The sequence below is a fragment of the Artibeus jamaicensis genome, unplaced genomic scaffold (assembly GCF_021234435.1).
Source record: "Artibeus jamaicensis isolate MK-2021 breed Jamaican fruit bat unplaced genomic scaffold, CSHL_Jam_final contig_548, whole genome shotgun sequence".
In the NCBI taxonomy this organism is placed as follows: Eukaryota; Metazoa; Chordata; class Mammalia; order Chiroptera; family Phyllostomidae; genus Artibeus; species Artibeus jamaicensis.
In genome coordinates, this window is record NW_026521883.1 from 5,722,716 (window position 1) to 5,738,353 (window position 15,638).

Below are 15,638 nucleotides of genomic sequence, written 5' to 3' on the forward strand. Positions count from 1 at the left end.
ATAGTAGTAGGATGAATGTGGGTTATTTATAAAACAGTACTTTCCAACAGGTATCAAGAGGTTAAGGACACATATTACTCAAACCTCCTACAGCACAAGATAGGCTGCTTATTTGTTTGGGCTGGCTCTTGATGGAAAGTGTTCTGAAAGGGAGGAAGATACCTTTCAGTACTTAAGTCTGTCTTTTTCTTGAGGGGCTCAAACCTTTGAATTGTATCTCATTTATCCCTCTCAGTGTGAATCAAATCCAGTTCCAGAGGTTACAGACTCTCTATCTTTCACAATCTAACTTCCATTGTAGAATCATCACTCACTCTGTTCCCACTCCACATCAAAATTTAGCCAAGATAACTTGATGGGGAGTTTCTTTTCTTACTACATCTTCAGATGTGCAATATGCAGAGCCATTCAGAGCACCGATTTACTACTATGACATGCAATGAAATGTAATTTAAAAAACAACTCTGTAAGACAAGTTGTTTTTTAAAAAACAATAACAGCAAAAGCAGTAACAGCAAGTTTTTAAAAAACGTTTGGTTAAGAATGTGGGGCAAATGACTGAATTTTAGCTATCTTCCTATTTTCTTTTGATAATAAAATCAAAATCATTAAAATTTCATTTAAAGTAAACTACAAATAAATCTATTTGTAAAAACGAGAGGAAATCTTTTCTTTTAAAGTATGCTGGAAAGATGGGGTGTTAAGTATTCAATTAGTTATATACATTTTTTGGACATTTCAGCATCTGTAATGATTGACATCTGGCAAAGCCTTCTTTCCATTTCTAACACCAGTACAAAAGCTGTTACAAAAATATATAAAGGTAAGGTTCTTCTAAAAATCACTTACATTAATATTTTGATTTAGTGATCAAGCCATTATTTTTTTTCAATCCTAATCTTAATTTGTATCTGTTCACTTTCTTTAATGGAGGTTTGGGCTTCCAAGGCATCTTCTTCAGTCTTTGCACAATTAAAGTGAGCTATTTGCTTCTGTTTAGCAGAGGTGGATGAGCAACATCCTGCATTTGACTGGTTGGCTTTTAAGGCATTACTTCTCTGGAAAGGCACTGTCCTAAATCACATTGCTAAAGGTGTGGACTTAACTGGGATTAAATATTTAAATGGAAGGATCTACCATCAGAGAACATAAACTTCAGGACTCCTATATTACATATTCTACACCTCATATTGACTTAATCTTTATGATGGAGAGCTCTGTTTTGGAACAACCTTAAATACCATACCCAGAAAGAACAACTGACTCTGGCAAACAGGTAATTTGGGGTCCAATGTTTTATGAATGGGGACCCAAACAAAAATGGAATTATCTTCCAGAAGATGGGCCTGCTGTATGGTATAGGGTTCTCCTCCTAGGTGTGTTCTAGGAACCCATCTGTATCAGTGTATCAACAGGCATTGTTGTGAGAGGCTGCTTTTGGCTTCAATGAAATTTTTTTTTTGAAGACTCTTTCAAAGCATTTGACCATTTCATGATGGGTGATTTATGATCACTCTCACCTGCCCACACCACGCTCAGTGTTCAGCAGTTTTTGACCAACGACAAAAAAAAACCCACGGCATGATCCTGGCACCCCACCCTCCCTATTCACCCAATCTCACCCCAATTGACTATTTTTGTTGTGGTCTTCCTGAATGAAAAAAGTCCTCATAGGGAAACGTTTTGCCAGTGTGGAAGGGGTGAAACAAAAAACAGCAGAAGCACTAAAAGGCATCAAAACAGACAAGTTCAAAGAAGGTCTTGATAGGTGCACTGCATCAAATGGAGAGTATTTTGAAGATGACTGAAGTTTAAACATATAAGAATACACAATTTTTTATAAGTAAATTCTGGTATTTTGAATTTCCCCTCATATAACAAAGCCAGTATAATTTTTAAAATAATAAACTCCAACTACACACACTGACTTCAATAAGATCGAGGAAGACATGTATCAGCCGTCAAGTCAAATAAACTATACTATATATGTCCATATAAACTAAAACAATGACTTTCCATTTTTATTCCCCATTTCCTAGCTACTCAAAGAATAAACATGACCACTTTTCAAACTGCACTTATTTTATCTGAAAGAATTTATCAAGTAAAATACTTAGTTGCAGGATTTTACTCCTGTAATCCATCAGGTTACAATTTTAAAGTTACTACAACTTTCCTCCCCAGTGTAAGCATTCTGTATGTGCGATTTACTTTCTGTCACTTTTTATTTCCTCCTAAAGTTTATACGCCCAAGAATGAAACTGTACTGGTGTTATGTAACATTTCAGATTTGCAACATACATATTGACTTATTTCTCCCTTGAACCCACTTCCTTGAAAACACATGTAGCCAAACAGAAAAACTACCTTAAAGTGTATGGGGAGTGTAGACGTGTAGAAATAAAAGCATTGAACAACAGTGCATGGAAGGGTCAAGATGTATCTGTCCTTGTTGACAACAATCCCCATGATTTATTAACAGCCATAGGCAGCCAACTTAGTACAGGACAAGATCCTAAGCCTGCCCACAGGAAATTGGTAACCCACCAGGAATTAAAGCTTTAAGGTCTCTTACAATTAATGTGATTCGAAAAACCCAAAGCAAGCAAACCAAAAAACCTGATAAAGTGCTTCAAGTAGAGCCTCTATGGCAACCCAAATTGAACCATATGACTCAGGTGGACGATTAGACTAAACTGCGCCGTTTTCTTTCACTAGGTCTATGAAGCCCATAAATTGGTCCAGAACACCATGAGTTAGAAGCACCTTCCTTTTCCACTTTTAAATATTCTATACATCCAGCCAACCGTTCATAATCCACGATCATCGTTCATTTATTGACTAAACAAGATATTGGATGCCTTTTGGTGATCACTCCTTCTTAAATGACATTATATGACAGCAACTTGAAATGCCCCTCCGTGGAAAGGGTGGAGACCGCAAGGTAAGTCATCCAAAGGTGGACGCAACTTGCTTTTATTTACTTATTTATTCGAGGGACGCCGGCAGCTGCGGCTGGACTAGGACGAGGCTGGAAGCGAAGGGAAGTGCGGGTTGCGGGCTACGGCCGGAGTTGGGACCTCACAAAGACGGTGCGGATCAGGAGCCAAGCACCACCAACTCCGCCCGTCGCACCCCCAAAACGACCAACCTTCCTCCCCAAACACACAACACCCTATATCCCTGCCCTTCTTCCCATGCCTTTCATCCGCCCGCCCGGCAGCCGGCTGCTCGCAGACTTCACGCTGCCCGCCTCCTTCCGCGACCCGGTGGGGCGGCGCGCGCAGGCCTAGAGCGGCTCCGGGACGCCCGCGGTCCGGCCAGGACCCCGACCCGACCCCTCCGGCCGCGCCCCTCCCCCTTGTATAACGCACCTGCGGCCCCGCCCCCGGCCAAACGCTGAGGCGGCGGCGGGCTGGCGAGGCCGGGCGGCTCGGCTCTCGAGGCAGTCACCTTCCCTTCCCCCGCCATTCCTCCCACCCCCCTCGCTCAGCCACGGAGCTGCAACCGCGTTCCTCAGCCGCCCAGAAATCTAAAGAGGTCCGTCTCCGGCACCACAACCAAATGGCTGAGCCTCTCTGGCCGGCTGCGCAGCCCGCCCATTGGCCCCTTCCCCCCCCCGCCGCTGCCACCACTGGCTGTTGCTCGGAGATCCTCGGCGTCGATTGGCTGAAGCTGCTGCCGCTCATCCGCGCGGCCGCAAATCCCGCCTCCACTGTGATCAGGTTTGTGTGCGCCGCGGGTGCTGGGGGCTCGAGAACCGAGCGGAGCTGGTTGAGCCTTCAAAGTCCTAAAACGCGCGGCCGTGGGTTCGGGGTTTATTGATTGAATTCCGCCGGCGCGGGAGCCTCTGCAGAGAGAGAGCGCGAGAGATGGAAATGGACAAACGGATTCATTTAGAGCTGCGGAACAGGACGCCCTCTGATGTGAGCATTTGCCAAAAATATCTCTGTCGGTCCATTCTCCTACTTTGTGTGTGTGTCTGTGTGTGTGTGCGTTGCGGGGTGAGGCACTTTTTTTTTGAGGGGGGGAGCCCGGGAGGTATCGGTTTGGGGGTCGGACTGCAAATGAATTACAAGGTTGGGGGTTGCAATGCCATCCGAGCATGTTCCGGCTGCCGCCGCCGCTGCCCTTGGTGTGTGACTACCTGTGCGTGTGCTCCCGCGTGTGCGAGTGTGGGTGCGAGTGTGCGTGCAAGTGTGCACCCATCGGGGGCCAGCGGGCGCACGCGTTTGGGTCTGGGAGAATAGGCAAAATGACCCTCTGAGCTCGCTGCTCCCATGACTCCGTCTAGGGGAAAAGATTAACGAGGGAGGAGGAGGAGAGGGGCTGCCTCCTGGATTTAACAACAACAAAAAAGGGGGGTTATATTTTATAAATGAATACCCCCCTCTAGCCCCCTCCCGCGCCTTCCCCCTCCCTTTCTCTCTCCCTCGCGCACACACAATAAGTTTTGGGCTCCGCGAGTCCGGTTTAGTTTCTGATAAATGTGGGCCGAGGCCCCCAGGGAGAGCGCGTGGGGAGGGGGCTGCAGTGGAGTTGGGAATGGCTCGAGTTTAAAGTGCGTCTTCATTTCTTTGCAGTGATGAGGCGAGAGACGGGGGAGCCATATTTGTAACTTTGTAGTGTTCGTGAACGCGCCCTTTCTCTCCCTCCCTCCCTTTCTCTGCCTCCTTCCTCTCCTCCTCTTTCTCCCTCACTCTTTCCACCCCACCTTCGGGCCAGATGCTGATATTTCTTCCTTTCCTTAGGAAGGCAGGATAAATGGGAAGGAGAGAGGGAGGGATTTTCGAACGTGCGAAGGCACCGATAATCCCCGCGCCTCCCCACCTCGAGCGATCGCTATTGCAAGTTACCCAAAGGCTACGTCCCGGTCCCCCCTCGCCCCTGTTCTTTCCGGACGCCAGCCTTCGAACCCTGGTGTCCCCGGTCGGTCTTTCTCTAGGGTGGGCTCCCGGGCAGTCACCTGGCTAATAAATGGGCACAGGAAACTTTGTCAGGACGCGAGCTGCCCGGAGCTGGTGCCCGTGGTGGGTATTGGCTGGGTCCAGATTGATGCGGGCATAGCGAACACGCAGCTTTGGGATGGGAGTTTGCCTTCCCGTCCCCGTTATTGATTGGGCAGCAGCGGGAGTAGGGCCGAAGGAAACTTACACAGCTGGGAACTGGGAGGCTCAGTGAAAGCCCACCTCAAGGAGGGGGAAGGCCAGGGTGGGTTACTCGAACGCTGGTTTTTTTGTTTTTGTTTTGTTTTGTTTTTTCTGGCTCCCTCTCGCTTTCAAACAGTGTTTTATGCGAGTTGGCGGCTCTGCGGAGGAGAACCTGGGTCTGAGGCAGAGACTCTGGCCGACTCTTTTGGTCGCCCCTAGGGTTGGGGGGACCAGGAGAACACCGGAGGGAGGGCCTTTGCTCCAGCCTTGGTGGCCAGGGTTCCAGAGTTGGGGGAACACTGTGACCTGTCGCCCCTCCAGTTGGTTAAAACCCTAATCCCTGGCTAAGACAGGCCTTGCTTCCTCTTTTCTCTAGTTCCTCCCCCAAACCTGAGTGAGACTTTTGAAAACAAGATCCTTTTTGTGCCTCTCCCCATCATAACGCAGCTGTGGACTGTAGACGTGCAGTGCCTGATGGCGCGCAGGGCGGGGAGGGGGTGGCGGAGAGCGGGGAGGGGTGCCCAGCGGAAAAGGCAAGAGTTGCCTCGAACAATTTGCCGGCGGCTTGCCTTTTTCTGGCCGCTTTCATCCTGGCTCGAACCCCCAGCCGGAGGATTTGGGGGCTGGGTGTGGTGGTGGGGGAGGGGGCCCCGAGCCTCGGTCTTCCCGCGTACTTTCCGGAAGCCCCCTGTGCGGAGGGGGAATGGCGCCGAGCAGGGGGTCTGGGTCTCCGCGGGTGGCTGTGTGTGGGGACTCGGATCACCTGGCCAACCCATCCACGCTGCTGGCCAACTGGGAGCGAGCTAGAAAGCGGGTCGAACCGGCTCTTTAAACTTCCCTGAGTGTGTGCTGGGGGGAGGGGAGCGCGCCGGGCTGGGAGTGATTTCTCACGCTTCGCCCCCTCGCCACCCAGGCTCTCTGCCCACGCGCTTGCCCCGGGCCTCAAGGCCAGGTTGGGTTCAAAGTGGAGGGGGCACTTTCTAAACGTTTGGGGAGGAGGGGGAGAAAGCTACCTAATGAGGGACAAAAGAGGTGGGGGAGGAGGAACTATTTTTCTTAACGTTCTTAAGACAAATAGCGTCCGGATAGCGCCCCCTGCTCCCATGCCCACCGTGCAGCCCTCAGGGGCCCCCACACACCCACCTTCTGAGCCTCTCCCAACTCTGGTCCGGGGGCTGGTGGCCACGCCGCGAAGCTGAAATAGGACGAGCAGCCATGTTTCCCGGGTCTCGCGCGGCCCGCCCCGCCCCTCCCCCATAGTGCGGCCGGCGCCGAGCGCGGGCCCAGAATGCGGGCCCTGGGCTCCCTGTGGGCTCTGGCGGGAGGGTGGCTGGGCCTGGTGCGGGTCGGCCGGGGCGTGGGTGCGCTGGTTGGCCCCGTGCTGGCCTTTGGGTGTCCTGAGCTGGTGTGGAGCTCGAGGTGTTTTATTTATTATGTCTTTAACGGCCAGGCCCACCCGAGGCCGAGACCGAAGGGTGCCGAAGCGTTATTGGGGGGCAGGGGCAGCCGCCAGGGCCCTGCTTGCTTGTGGCACGACTGGCGGGCGCCAGGCTGCCATTTTGTCACCGCGGCTGTTGTCGCTGGGATGGGGGGGCGGGCCGAACCTTGCGCCATCACCCCGACGGGCCTGGACGTGAAGGCAGCAGGGGGAGCTGGCCCCGGGACCCTCAGATGTGGTTGGGGCCCCTGTGAGTGTTTCCTCCGGTGCCATCGGCCTGAGGCTTTGCTGGGGCTTAGCAATTGCCCTTGCACTGGGAGGCGACGATCTTTCGTTCCAGGGCTCCCTCTACCCCCCAGTGGTGCTCCCTCCCCCATCTTCTCTTCAGTAATTCGCCCTTCCTCCTGCAGGCGTTTAGACGTAGTTAAATGTGGCCCTAACGAACTGATTGCCCTGGTGTTTATTCACGCTTCGGAACTGATAGCAGGGTGGGGGAAGAAATTGAACAGGAGATTTCTTTTTTGGGAGGGAATACGCACGCAACTCTAGAGGCCCCCAACTGAAGCCAAGGACAGCAGGCGCTACCCGGGAGGGACGAGTTGTCGGGTAGTTGGGGAACCGCCCTCAGGCTGGGCTCTACGGGGAAGGTAGGTCTTGTTCCGTGTTTCAAGTGGGTATTGCAGCGCCCTTCAGGCTGTGGGGGTGGGGGCTTATTTCTTCTGTGCCCTCCTTTTATTTTTCCCAAAGGGAAGGCAGCTACAGTAGCAAATGTAACCATAAACAAGAGAAGGGAATACGGTTTGCTTTTTAAAAAGTAAGTGATGTCTTTCTGCCGACTGCCTTTCTCTGGCTATTCACTGCAGAGGAAGACAATGCATCCTGTAGGTGGCATCTCTCTGGGACTTTTTAAAGCTGGTAGGGTGCTGATTAAACACCTCACTGGTTAAACTGGTGTCTGCATAGAGACTGGCTTTCGTAGGAGTGCTGGGCAAAGGCTGCCCAGTAAGCCAGATTTAACTTTGACCTTTGGAATACACCGCATGATGTTTTCCAGTCTGACTTACTGCCTAATTGGGTTCAAGTAGCCTGATATTAATTCCAGTTTATGCAAGCTAACCAGGAATTCACAGGCAGAAAATTGAACGTGAGCTCAGGGTAGTCATGGCAGTTATGTTTTGTTACTGAATTGTTGCTGCTGATGGTAGTTTTGAGTCTGGGGGCTGAGTCCACAGTGAATCTCGGTTCTGGAACCACACAGACCTGAGATTGAATCCCCCCTGCCACAGAAAGGTAATAAGGTAAGTTAACCTCCTGGGACCTCAGGCCAGTCAGCCTAACCTGCCTTTTTGAACCTTGGCTTCCTTACCTGGAAAACAGAAATAATAATCTTATTTAGTGAGTTAAGTGACAAAGCTGGCTTGATCTGGCCCTCGGGTGCTTAGTCTATGACAGTGTTATTCCTTGAGAGGTACTGGGGTGTCATGAGGCACAACTCAGCTCCTCTTTGGGTTAGAATAATAATGGCTAATAATAACAGCTAATGCAAACATTGTACCCATGCTGTGCTTGGCACGGTTTTTAGTGGACTTTGCATATCAATTAATTTAGTCCCCACAACAGCATTATGAAGTAGATACTCTTATTATTCTTACGTGACACACAAGAAAATTGAAGACAGCTTACCGCAGGCAGTCTGTACGCAACCTCTACTCTCACCTGCCTCTTCGGAAGCACCTTTTTTTTTTTGTAAAATACCTTAGGGAAGAGCTTTTTTGTTTTCAGAGGTTTTGAAACTCACCTTATGAGCTAGTGAGTTTTCTGTGGTTGAAGGCATGAAGACTGGAAAGCCTCCTGGTCAAACATGTTGACGGTGTTGGTCAGGACCAGCAGCTTGGTGGATGACCGTTTCAAGGAGGAAGCCGTGCACTTTCTGGGTTTCGTTTAGCATGAGACCTCTGGTTAAGCTGAAACGAATCTGGCCTTTTAGGTGTTGAGGGGTGTGTGTGGGGCAATGAGAAGACAGACAGGAACTTGTTAGGCAGTGGTTTGTATGGGATCTTGTCTACAGCCAAAAAACAGAACAGAATTGGCATGTCCTCGGTGTCTAGGACTAGTATGCTAGTAACACCTCTCAGTTCCTTTCAATCCTCCCATCAACTCCTTCCTGGTAGGCCAAGCACTGTGACATCCTGTCTCCCTGTTGTGATAGTGAGTCACTAGTCACTGAGGATGGGAGAGAGGGTCCCGAACAGCCGGCACGCAGCAAAGTTAGGCTCTCCTCCCGACGTAAAAACCAGAGGCCCTTTAGTGGGAATGTAAGAACCTTGGAAGTTATATAGTGCGTTGGGTCCCAAACATGGCCCAGCACCAGATACACCTGAGGAACCTCTTTGTGTACAGCCCCATGAGCTAAGAATAATTGTGCCTATAAACACTGCACTTAATTTGATGATGTGGAACACTTAACTTTGAATCCCAATTAAATAAATAAATCGTATCCCCCTACTCAAAAAAGAATTTTATTTGTTAGTTTCATTACAAAAATTGTGAAAATTATGCTCATTATATATTTTTTAATTTTATCAAGAAAAGAATGGTGGAAATTTGTTTTCTCTCATGAAACTGCCAGTGTAACACTGTCAGTTTTGCCTTTAGGTACAGTTTACTATCTAGTTCTTTACAGAAAAAGTTTGGTAATCTCTGGTTTACTAGCTTAGGGGGAGGGACCCTGGAATCTTGAGTTTTTGAGTTAAATTTTTTTTATCAAGCATATGGCAAGCCATTTATTTGGTTGGTGTTGTGGGGGGCTTTTCAAATTCTATTATGTGTGCCCTTTAGTTGATACCTAGTGGAAATCTGACTCAATCCAAGAACCTGCATTAGAAGACAAATTGCCCTTGTTACCCATTTAAAATAGAACGTTCCTACTACCCAGAGGTTCTGTGTAACCAGCTAAAATTATTTATCTTGCATACTCAGAATATTTCAAAAGGCTTTTGCACATCTTGTAGTTAAATGGCTGCTCTTATATTTTAGATGTCTCCTCAGAGCTAGAGGGAAGGAGCTTTGAACTGCAGCGGTTTGCGCTCTGAGGTCTGCATAAGGTGCAGCAGCTGTGTACTCAGTGGCTGACATCAGACCCTCAGAGCACAGATCGTTGCAAACCACAGATAATCCTGGAATCTCTTGTTTGGTCCTGCCGCTCTTACACCATTCATGTTTCCTGGGGAAACCAGCAGTAAAGTGGCTTTGAGTTTCAGAGCTCTTCTTTCTAACTCCAGCCTCCTGTGCCTGAGCTAATGAACAGAAAGAATGGATGTGAGAGTGGCCAGGTCTGGGGGGAGAAGATGCTAAATCCAAGGGAACAAATCTCAGTTTCCAGTCTTAGCTGCTGTTGCACCACCAGCCTCTCAAGGTGACTTACACAATCCTTATTTCTAACACAGGCACCTGATTGAGCTTTGAGGGCTGGTCATCCCAGAGCTTCAGTTCAAATTAATCATACCACATTGAAATAGAAACTTGGAGCTTTGGTAATCCTTTGTGGGTGGAGGGTGTGTAGGGTATTCATCAGACATCTTTCCACTGTGCCTGCCCTCTTTACTTCAGTGTAGTCACTGAGGAAAGGAGCAAGGAATTTGTGGCTGAGTGGTGATGAGCCCTGGTACAATGAACTTGGCCCATTTGTTTGCCCTGAATTCTGACTTGGTAAAAAGGTTCATTACTATGGTGCCCAGAGAGGGCACTCCTTTGCGAATAGATGTTTGCAGCCATACCCTCCCCTTCCCCTTTTCTGCCCTCACCATTCCCTGCTCTGGCTACTTCTAGTCTCCTAGAAAGTACCCTCCACTAGTTCCCATCACCACTGCCCTCCTGCCACAAGTAGAGAAACATGGACTTGACTCTGACTCTTAACCTTACATTGAAATATAATTTTACAACAGATGATAAATACCCAACAATGATGTTTTCATTAAAGAGATGGCGTCTGGCAGGGATGGAGAATTGTGAAGGCATCTGTTGTTCAGAACTTCTCATTTAATAAAATTTGTCGAAAGAGATGCACAAAGCACCCATGGCCCTGGGCCACCTGCCCAGAAATGGAAGCAGCCTCCTTGTATGGAACCAGTTGTCCTGATACTTGTCAATTCAAAGTTTGTAAACAAGATACAGGTCTCTGTTCTGCCACACCAGGTCCTATTCTGTGCCTGCTGGGCCACATCCTGCAACCCCTATGTTTTCACTCGATTTTATTTTGCTTCAGCTCCACAGCTACCTTGTATGCTCATTTTATCTTCTCCTTTACCCAAACGTGCTCCAGGTATCAGATCTAAAAGATCAGCTTACTGTACTCCACTATGTTTTACTCTAATGTGGAATAAAGTCAGGGCTGGCTTTCCCAGAAGTATTTGCATTTGGAGATTCCAGTTTGGTGAGGAAATTACCAGAGAACTATTAGAGACTTGAGTGCTGTTCTCAGCTTTGCTATTAACTACCTTGATCAGCTGCTTTGGGTCTGTTTTCTTCACTGAAATAAGGGTATAGAATGAGACCCGTGGCTTTCAGACTTGGTGATCCCAACAGTAAGAAGTGTTTTACCCCACTGCCTGGTGAGCAGATGTGTTATTTGAAAAACTGACAGCAAGCCCCTTACTATGTAAAACACACTATCCGTTCATTGAAAAAAAAAGTGTGCTGGCTTTGACCCATAAATTGATTTCATTACTTGTTAGTGTATGAAAGACATTTAAAAGAGAATATTATGGTTCTTTCACACTCAAGTATTTATTTTGTGGTTTGATAGGGAGAATGCCATTTGTAGCATTGTGAAGGTCAGTGATTTCTCCTGCTTTTAAGCCAGCTTATCTCTGAGTCGTCCCTCCCTTTTTTTTTTTTTTTTTTTTTTTAATTTCAGGCTGCTTTCTTCCTTCTAGGTCTTTCTCAACCCAGACTTTCATGGCATTAGGGAGTCATTATCTTAAATTCCTACCCTGGTGGGATGCTGTCTGGGGTTGCTGGTGGTGGGTCAGGCGTGTTCCTCCACCTGCTTCTCTCTGCCCTCGTTGCCCATTGCCCTCCATCTTTTGGTGCCCTGCACGCTTGCAGGTGCCTGGGGCTCCCACATTTATTTACCAGTGAGGAGAAAGGTTGTAGAGAGGAGTGCACTTGGCTACTGCTCCCACCCAGACCGCTGGGTGTTTCACCCTGTCCCTCCCCACCCCCACCCCATTCAGCTGTGGCACTTGGGCAAGCAAACCCCTTCACCTCACAGTGCCTGCCTTCCTTCCTTGTCTGTGTAAAGTGACAATGTGGTTGTACCTACCACATGGTCTCTGGCACACAGTAAGCACTCAATAAACTATGTGTTGTTATTATGGTTAGTTCTGTTAGAACACCACAGTTGGCATTCACTTAAAAATAAACTTCACGTTATCAGCAGACATGTTATATATATTAAAAAAAAAGTAACATTTGTTTCAATGGGAAAAGAGGTTAGAAGCTATAGATTCAAAATTGCCAGAAGTTATTTTTCCCTACAAGCAATTCCGCAGTAAATTTGTTGCTTCTAGATGTGTTTATAACTATACCATAGTTTATAACTATACGTGCGCAGCCCCAGCATTGGATTGTTTCTGCCGAGTTGTTTCTGCCGAGGATAATGTCATGACTTGCCCCTCTCCCAGGCAACTCCTTTTGTCACTGCCCTCAGCAACTATTCCAGACTCTTCTCCAACTGCCCACTTAGCCTCTCAAACCTTCCCCACCCCCTCAGCCCCCATCCCACCACAACCTCCTTCCTCACAGAGAACTTTGAAACCTCCTAGTTTCCAAAGAAATTACTACACCAAGTCTGCCCAGCTCACCTGTTCTTTGGGTCTCGTCCCTGCCTGCTCTCCGGTCTTCTTCTGGGCACCTAACCACTGTCACACGGATACTGCTCCAGTTGGGGTGTTTCTCCCATCCCTAAGCAAATGGAAAAGCTCCCTCAATTCTTTTATCTCATTGCTGAACTGCGCATCTCTTCCCTTTTACATGCAGCTTAGTGAATCGTCTGTAACGACCTCCTGCCTTCCCTTCTTTCACACCTACTACCCTCTCCAGTCTGGTGTGCTTCCTAAACAACTTCCAAAACCCCAACAGCCTTCACTGTCTTCTCCTGTGTGACTCCTCAGCAGCAGTGTTTACACCCTGACCTTCAAGAGATACCTTCCCTCTTGTCCCTCCCTTTCTCTTGTCTTTCTCTTGTAGCTCTGGCTGCTGCTCAGTTTCTGGTGGCCTTTTGGCCCTCTGTAGCCATGAAGTATTGGACTCAGTTATACCTGGGCCCTGGGCCCTCTTTTTCTGTATTCCCGCCCGACAAAGGCTTATCCTCCGGCATCAGCAGCTGCTGTTTACTGGGCACAGGACTCACCTTGATGTCTCCACCTGAGTATCCCCAAAGCACCTCATATTCAACATACTCAAAGGGGAACATGACCAGTGTAGCCTCCTTCATCCCCCTCCTAACATGTACACACATGATCTTCTTTCTATCCATTACAAGTTCTGTCAACTCAAAATACTTTCTACTGCTTGCCAACTAATTTCCCTGCCTCCCAGCCCCCTGGAAGCTATGCTTCAGACTTCAGCCAGAATGCCCCTACCAAAACAGATGAAATTGTGTTACCCCATACTTAAAATACACCATTGTTCTTAGGATAAAGTCCAGACTCCTTAGCAAAACAACAAGGTCCTGCGTGGGCTGGCCACTGTTGGCCTCTGTCTCCCATCTTTTCCCTTGCCCCCCTTCCTGTTGTGCTGGCCTCACTCGCTGCCTTTCAGTGACTCAAATCTATTCCATGCTGTAACTGCCACCACCACCTACTTAGCATCTAGCCATCTTTACCATCTCCTTCATCCTCCACCCCTTGTAAGCCCTAGGTCTGGTTCTTTTGTTAGGAAACTCTTACAGAAATTACCTTCAAAGTGCTTCAGTTTGCAATTATACATTCCTGAATGTGAGTGTTTTAATTAGCATCTCTCCCCCTGCTTAAGCTGGTAAGCTGCTTGATTTAAAGGACCTGTTTCTGCTTAGCTCTGTGTCTCCTCAGAGCTCAGCGCTGCACTTGGCTCACGGTGGGCACTCTAGAAGTGTTGGTTGGATGAAGGAACCATGTACTTGCACGTTCTTGTCATTTTTACCACCCTCTCTTCGGTAAGCCAAGCACCGAGCTGTTAGCTCCCCACTGAGTGGGTTGGGAGCTTTTGCCACTGGGTGGGTGAGTTCATATTTTTTCAATCCTGTGGTCTTCAACTTTTTCTGATTTTTACATCCCATAATAGTAAAATAATTTGAACCTGAGTCCCAGTATGTTTACCATTTAGTTATGGCTTATTCACATACACTACATATAAATATATGCATGTTATAAAACAACAGTAAAAATTAAGGGGAAGTTAAGAGATATTAAAAGTCCTAATATTTTCTTCCTGGATCCCAGTGGATTATTCTTGTTGTGATCCACTTAGGAGACCGCTGGTCTAATCAGTTGCTTATTTTATTTTTAATTCAGTCATGAAAGTTCATGCTACATAGGACGTGCCTGTACTTTTTCCTTATTAAGGTCTTCCCAGGCCTGGTGTGTGATGGGTAGGAGTAGAGACCATTCTTAACCCTTCTTTGAAAAACGGGGGAAATACAATGATCTGCCTGAGATCCCCAGCAAATCAAGTGTCCGTTTCTGGGTGTCAGCTCCGTGCTTCGAAGTTAGGCTGTGTGTACAGGTCTCCCCTGCCCCCTACCTGCCAGAGCTCCCTCAGGTTATGCCTTAGGGTCCAACAAAGGCCAGATGTCTAGAGAGGCTCAGAAGTGTCTGCAGTGAGAGGATTCATCAGCAGACTTCTCTTGCTTGCTTATCCTCAGGCTGAGAATAAGAGAAGGGCAGGATCAGCTTCAGGCTGCAGGAGCAGGGATGGGGAGCCTGAGTGAAGCTGGAGGGGGAGGCCTGCAGTGTTTGTGTGAGGCATCTTAGCAGAGTGGTGTTGGGACCTGGCAGTCACAGGTGTCTAGAAGGACTGGATTGCCAAATTCCACTGCCTCCTGTAAAAGTCACGGGAGAGTGTGTCAGGGGAGGGGGAGAAGACAGAAAGGGTGGGGGTGAGCGGATGGTTGAGGCAAGATCCTGTGACAGTAAAATTAAAAAGATTACTTTCAGGGGCATGCATCCCAGGGAGGGACTCGACCCACATTATGTAACCACCTTAGCTGTTGGCCTCACCAGCAGGCAGAAGTGGTGTGACTGGAGGGAGGGGTGAGGGAGCCCACTTTCACTGGCAGGGCCTGCTTCCAGTGTGATGCATGGAGGTATACATTCAGTCTGCTAGTTGAGTATCTCAGTTCCTGTGTCCTGGACTGGGGGGAGTGGGTCACAGAAAGGTGGTGGTGGGGTTGGGGGGACGCTGGAGAACTCAGCACACAGATGGGGTGGGGGGGCAGGTGTGTGGTTAGGGAGGCAGATTGCAACCACAGCTGTATGTCAGAACCATGAGAGGCACACTTTAAGAAATTCCCAGGCTCTGCCCAGCTAAGGAATCCTCTCCAAGGGTGGTGCCCAGTCTGTATTTTTAGAAGACTCTGAGCAGGGCTCTGAAGCACAGTTGGGAGCCACTGCACTGAGGCAGGCGCAGAAGTTTACAGCAGGTAAGAAGAAAACTAAGTAGAAGTAAAATGAGAGGAAAATGGAACAAGGAAAACAGGAAATAGGAAAGAAGGATGCAGAACTTAACCTGCTGGGGGCAGGGAATCCGGTCCTTGGCCTGGCCGCACAATTCACATACATGCACATTCCTGCTCATCACACTTGTAATTTCTCATTTACCTGTATTTCATGAGGCTGCTCCTGGAGTGTTGAGCAAGCCTGGACTTGATCCGTCCTTGACTTTCAGGGGACAGGGAAGCAGGTCAGTGGGCCTTCTGTAAGTCAGGTATAGTGGGCAGTGTTTGAGGTAGGAGCTCCACTGCTTAAAGATACCTGGCAGGTGCCCTCTCTGAGCCTCAGTTGCCTCATCTG

At 48.4% G+C, this 15,638-nt stretch overlaps 1 protein-coding gene across 1 annotated transcript in view; it reads left to right on the forward strand.

The window, feature by feature from the left end:
- Positions 1-3,843: 3,843 nt before the first annotated feature.
- The window catches only part of ANP32A (acidic nuclear phosphoprotein 32 family member A), a 37,393-nt gene continuing 25,598 nt past the window's right edge, over positions 3,844-15,638 (forward strand). Inside the window, exon 1 of the mRNA XM_037155613.2 lies at positions 3,844-3,926. Coding sequence (XP_037011508.1) covers positions 3,873-3,926 — 54 coding nt within the window. The 5' untranslated portion in view covers positions 3,844-3,872. The remainder of the gene's footprint in view (positions 3,927-15,638) is intronic.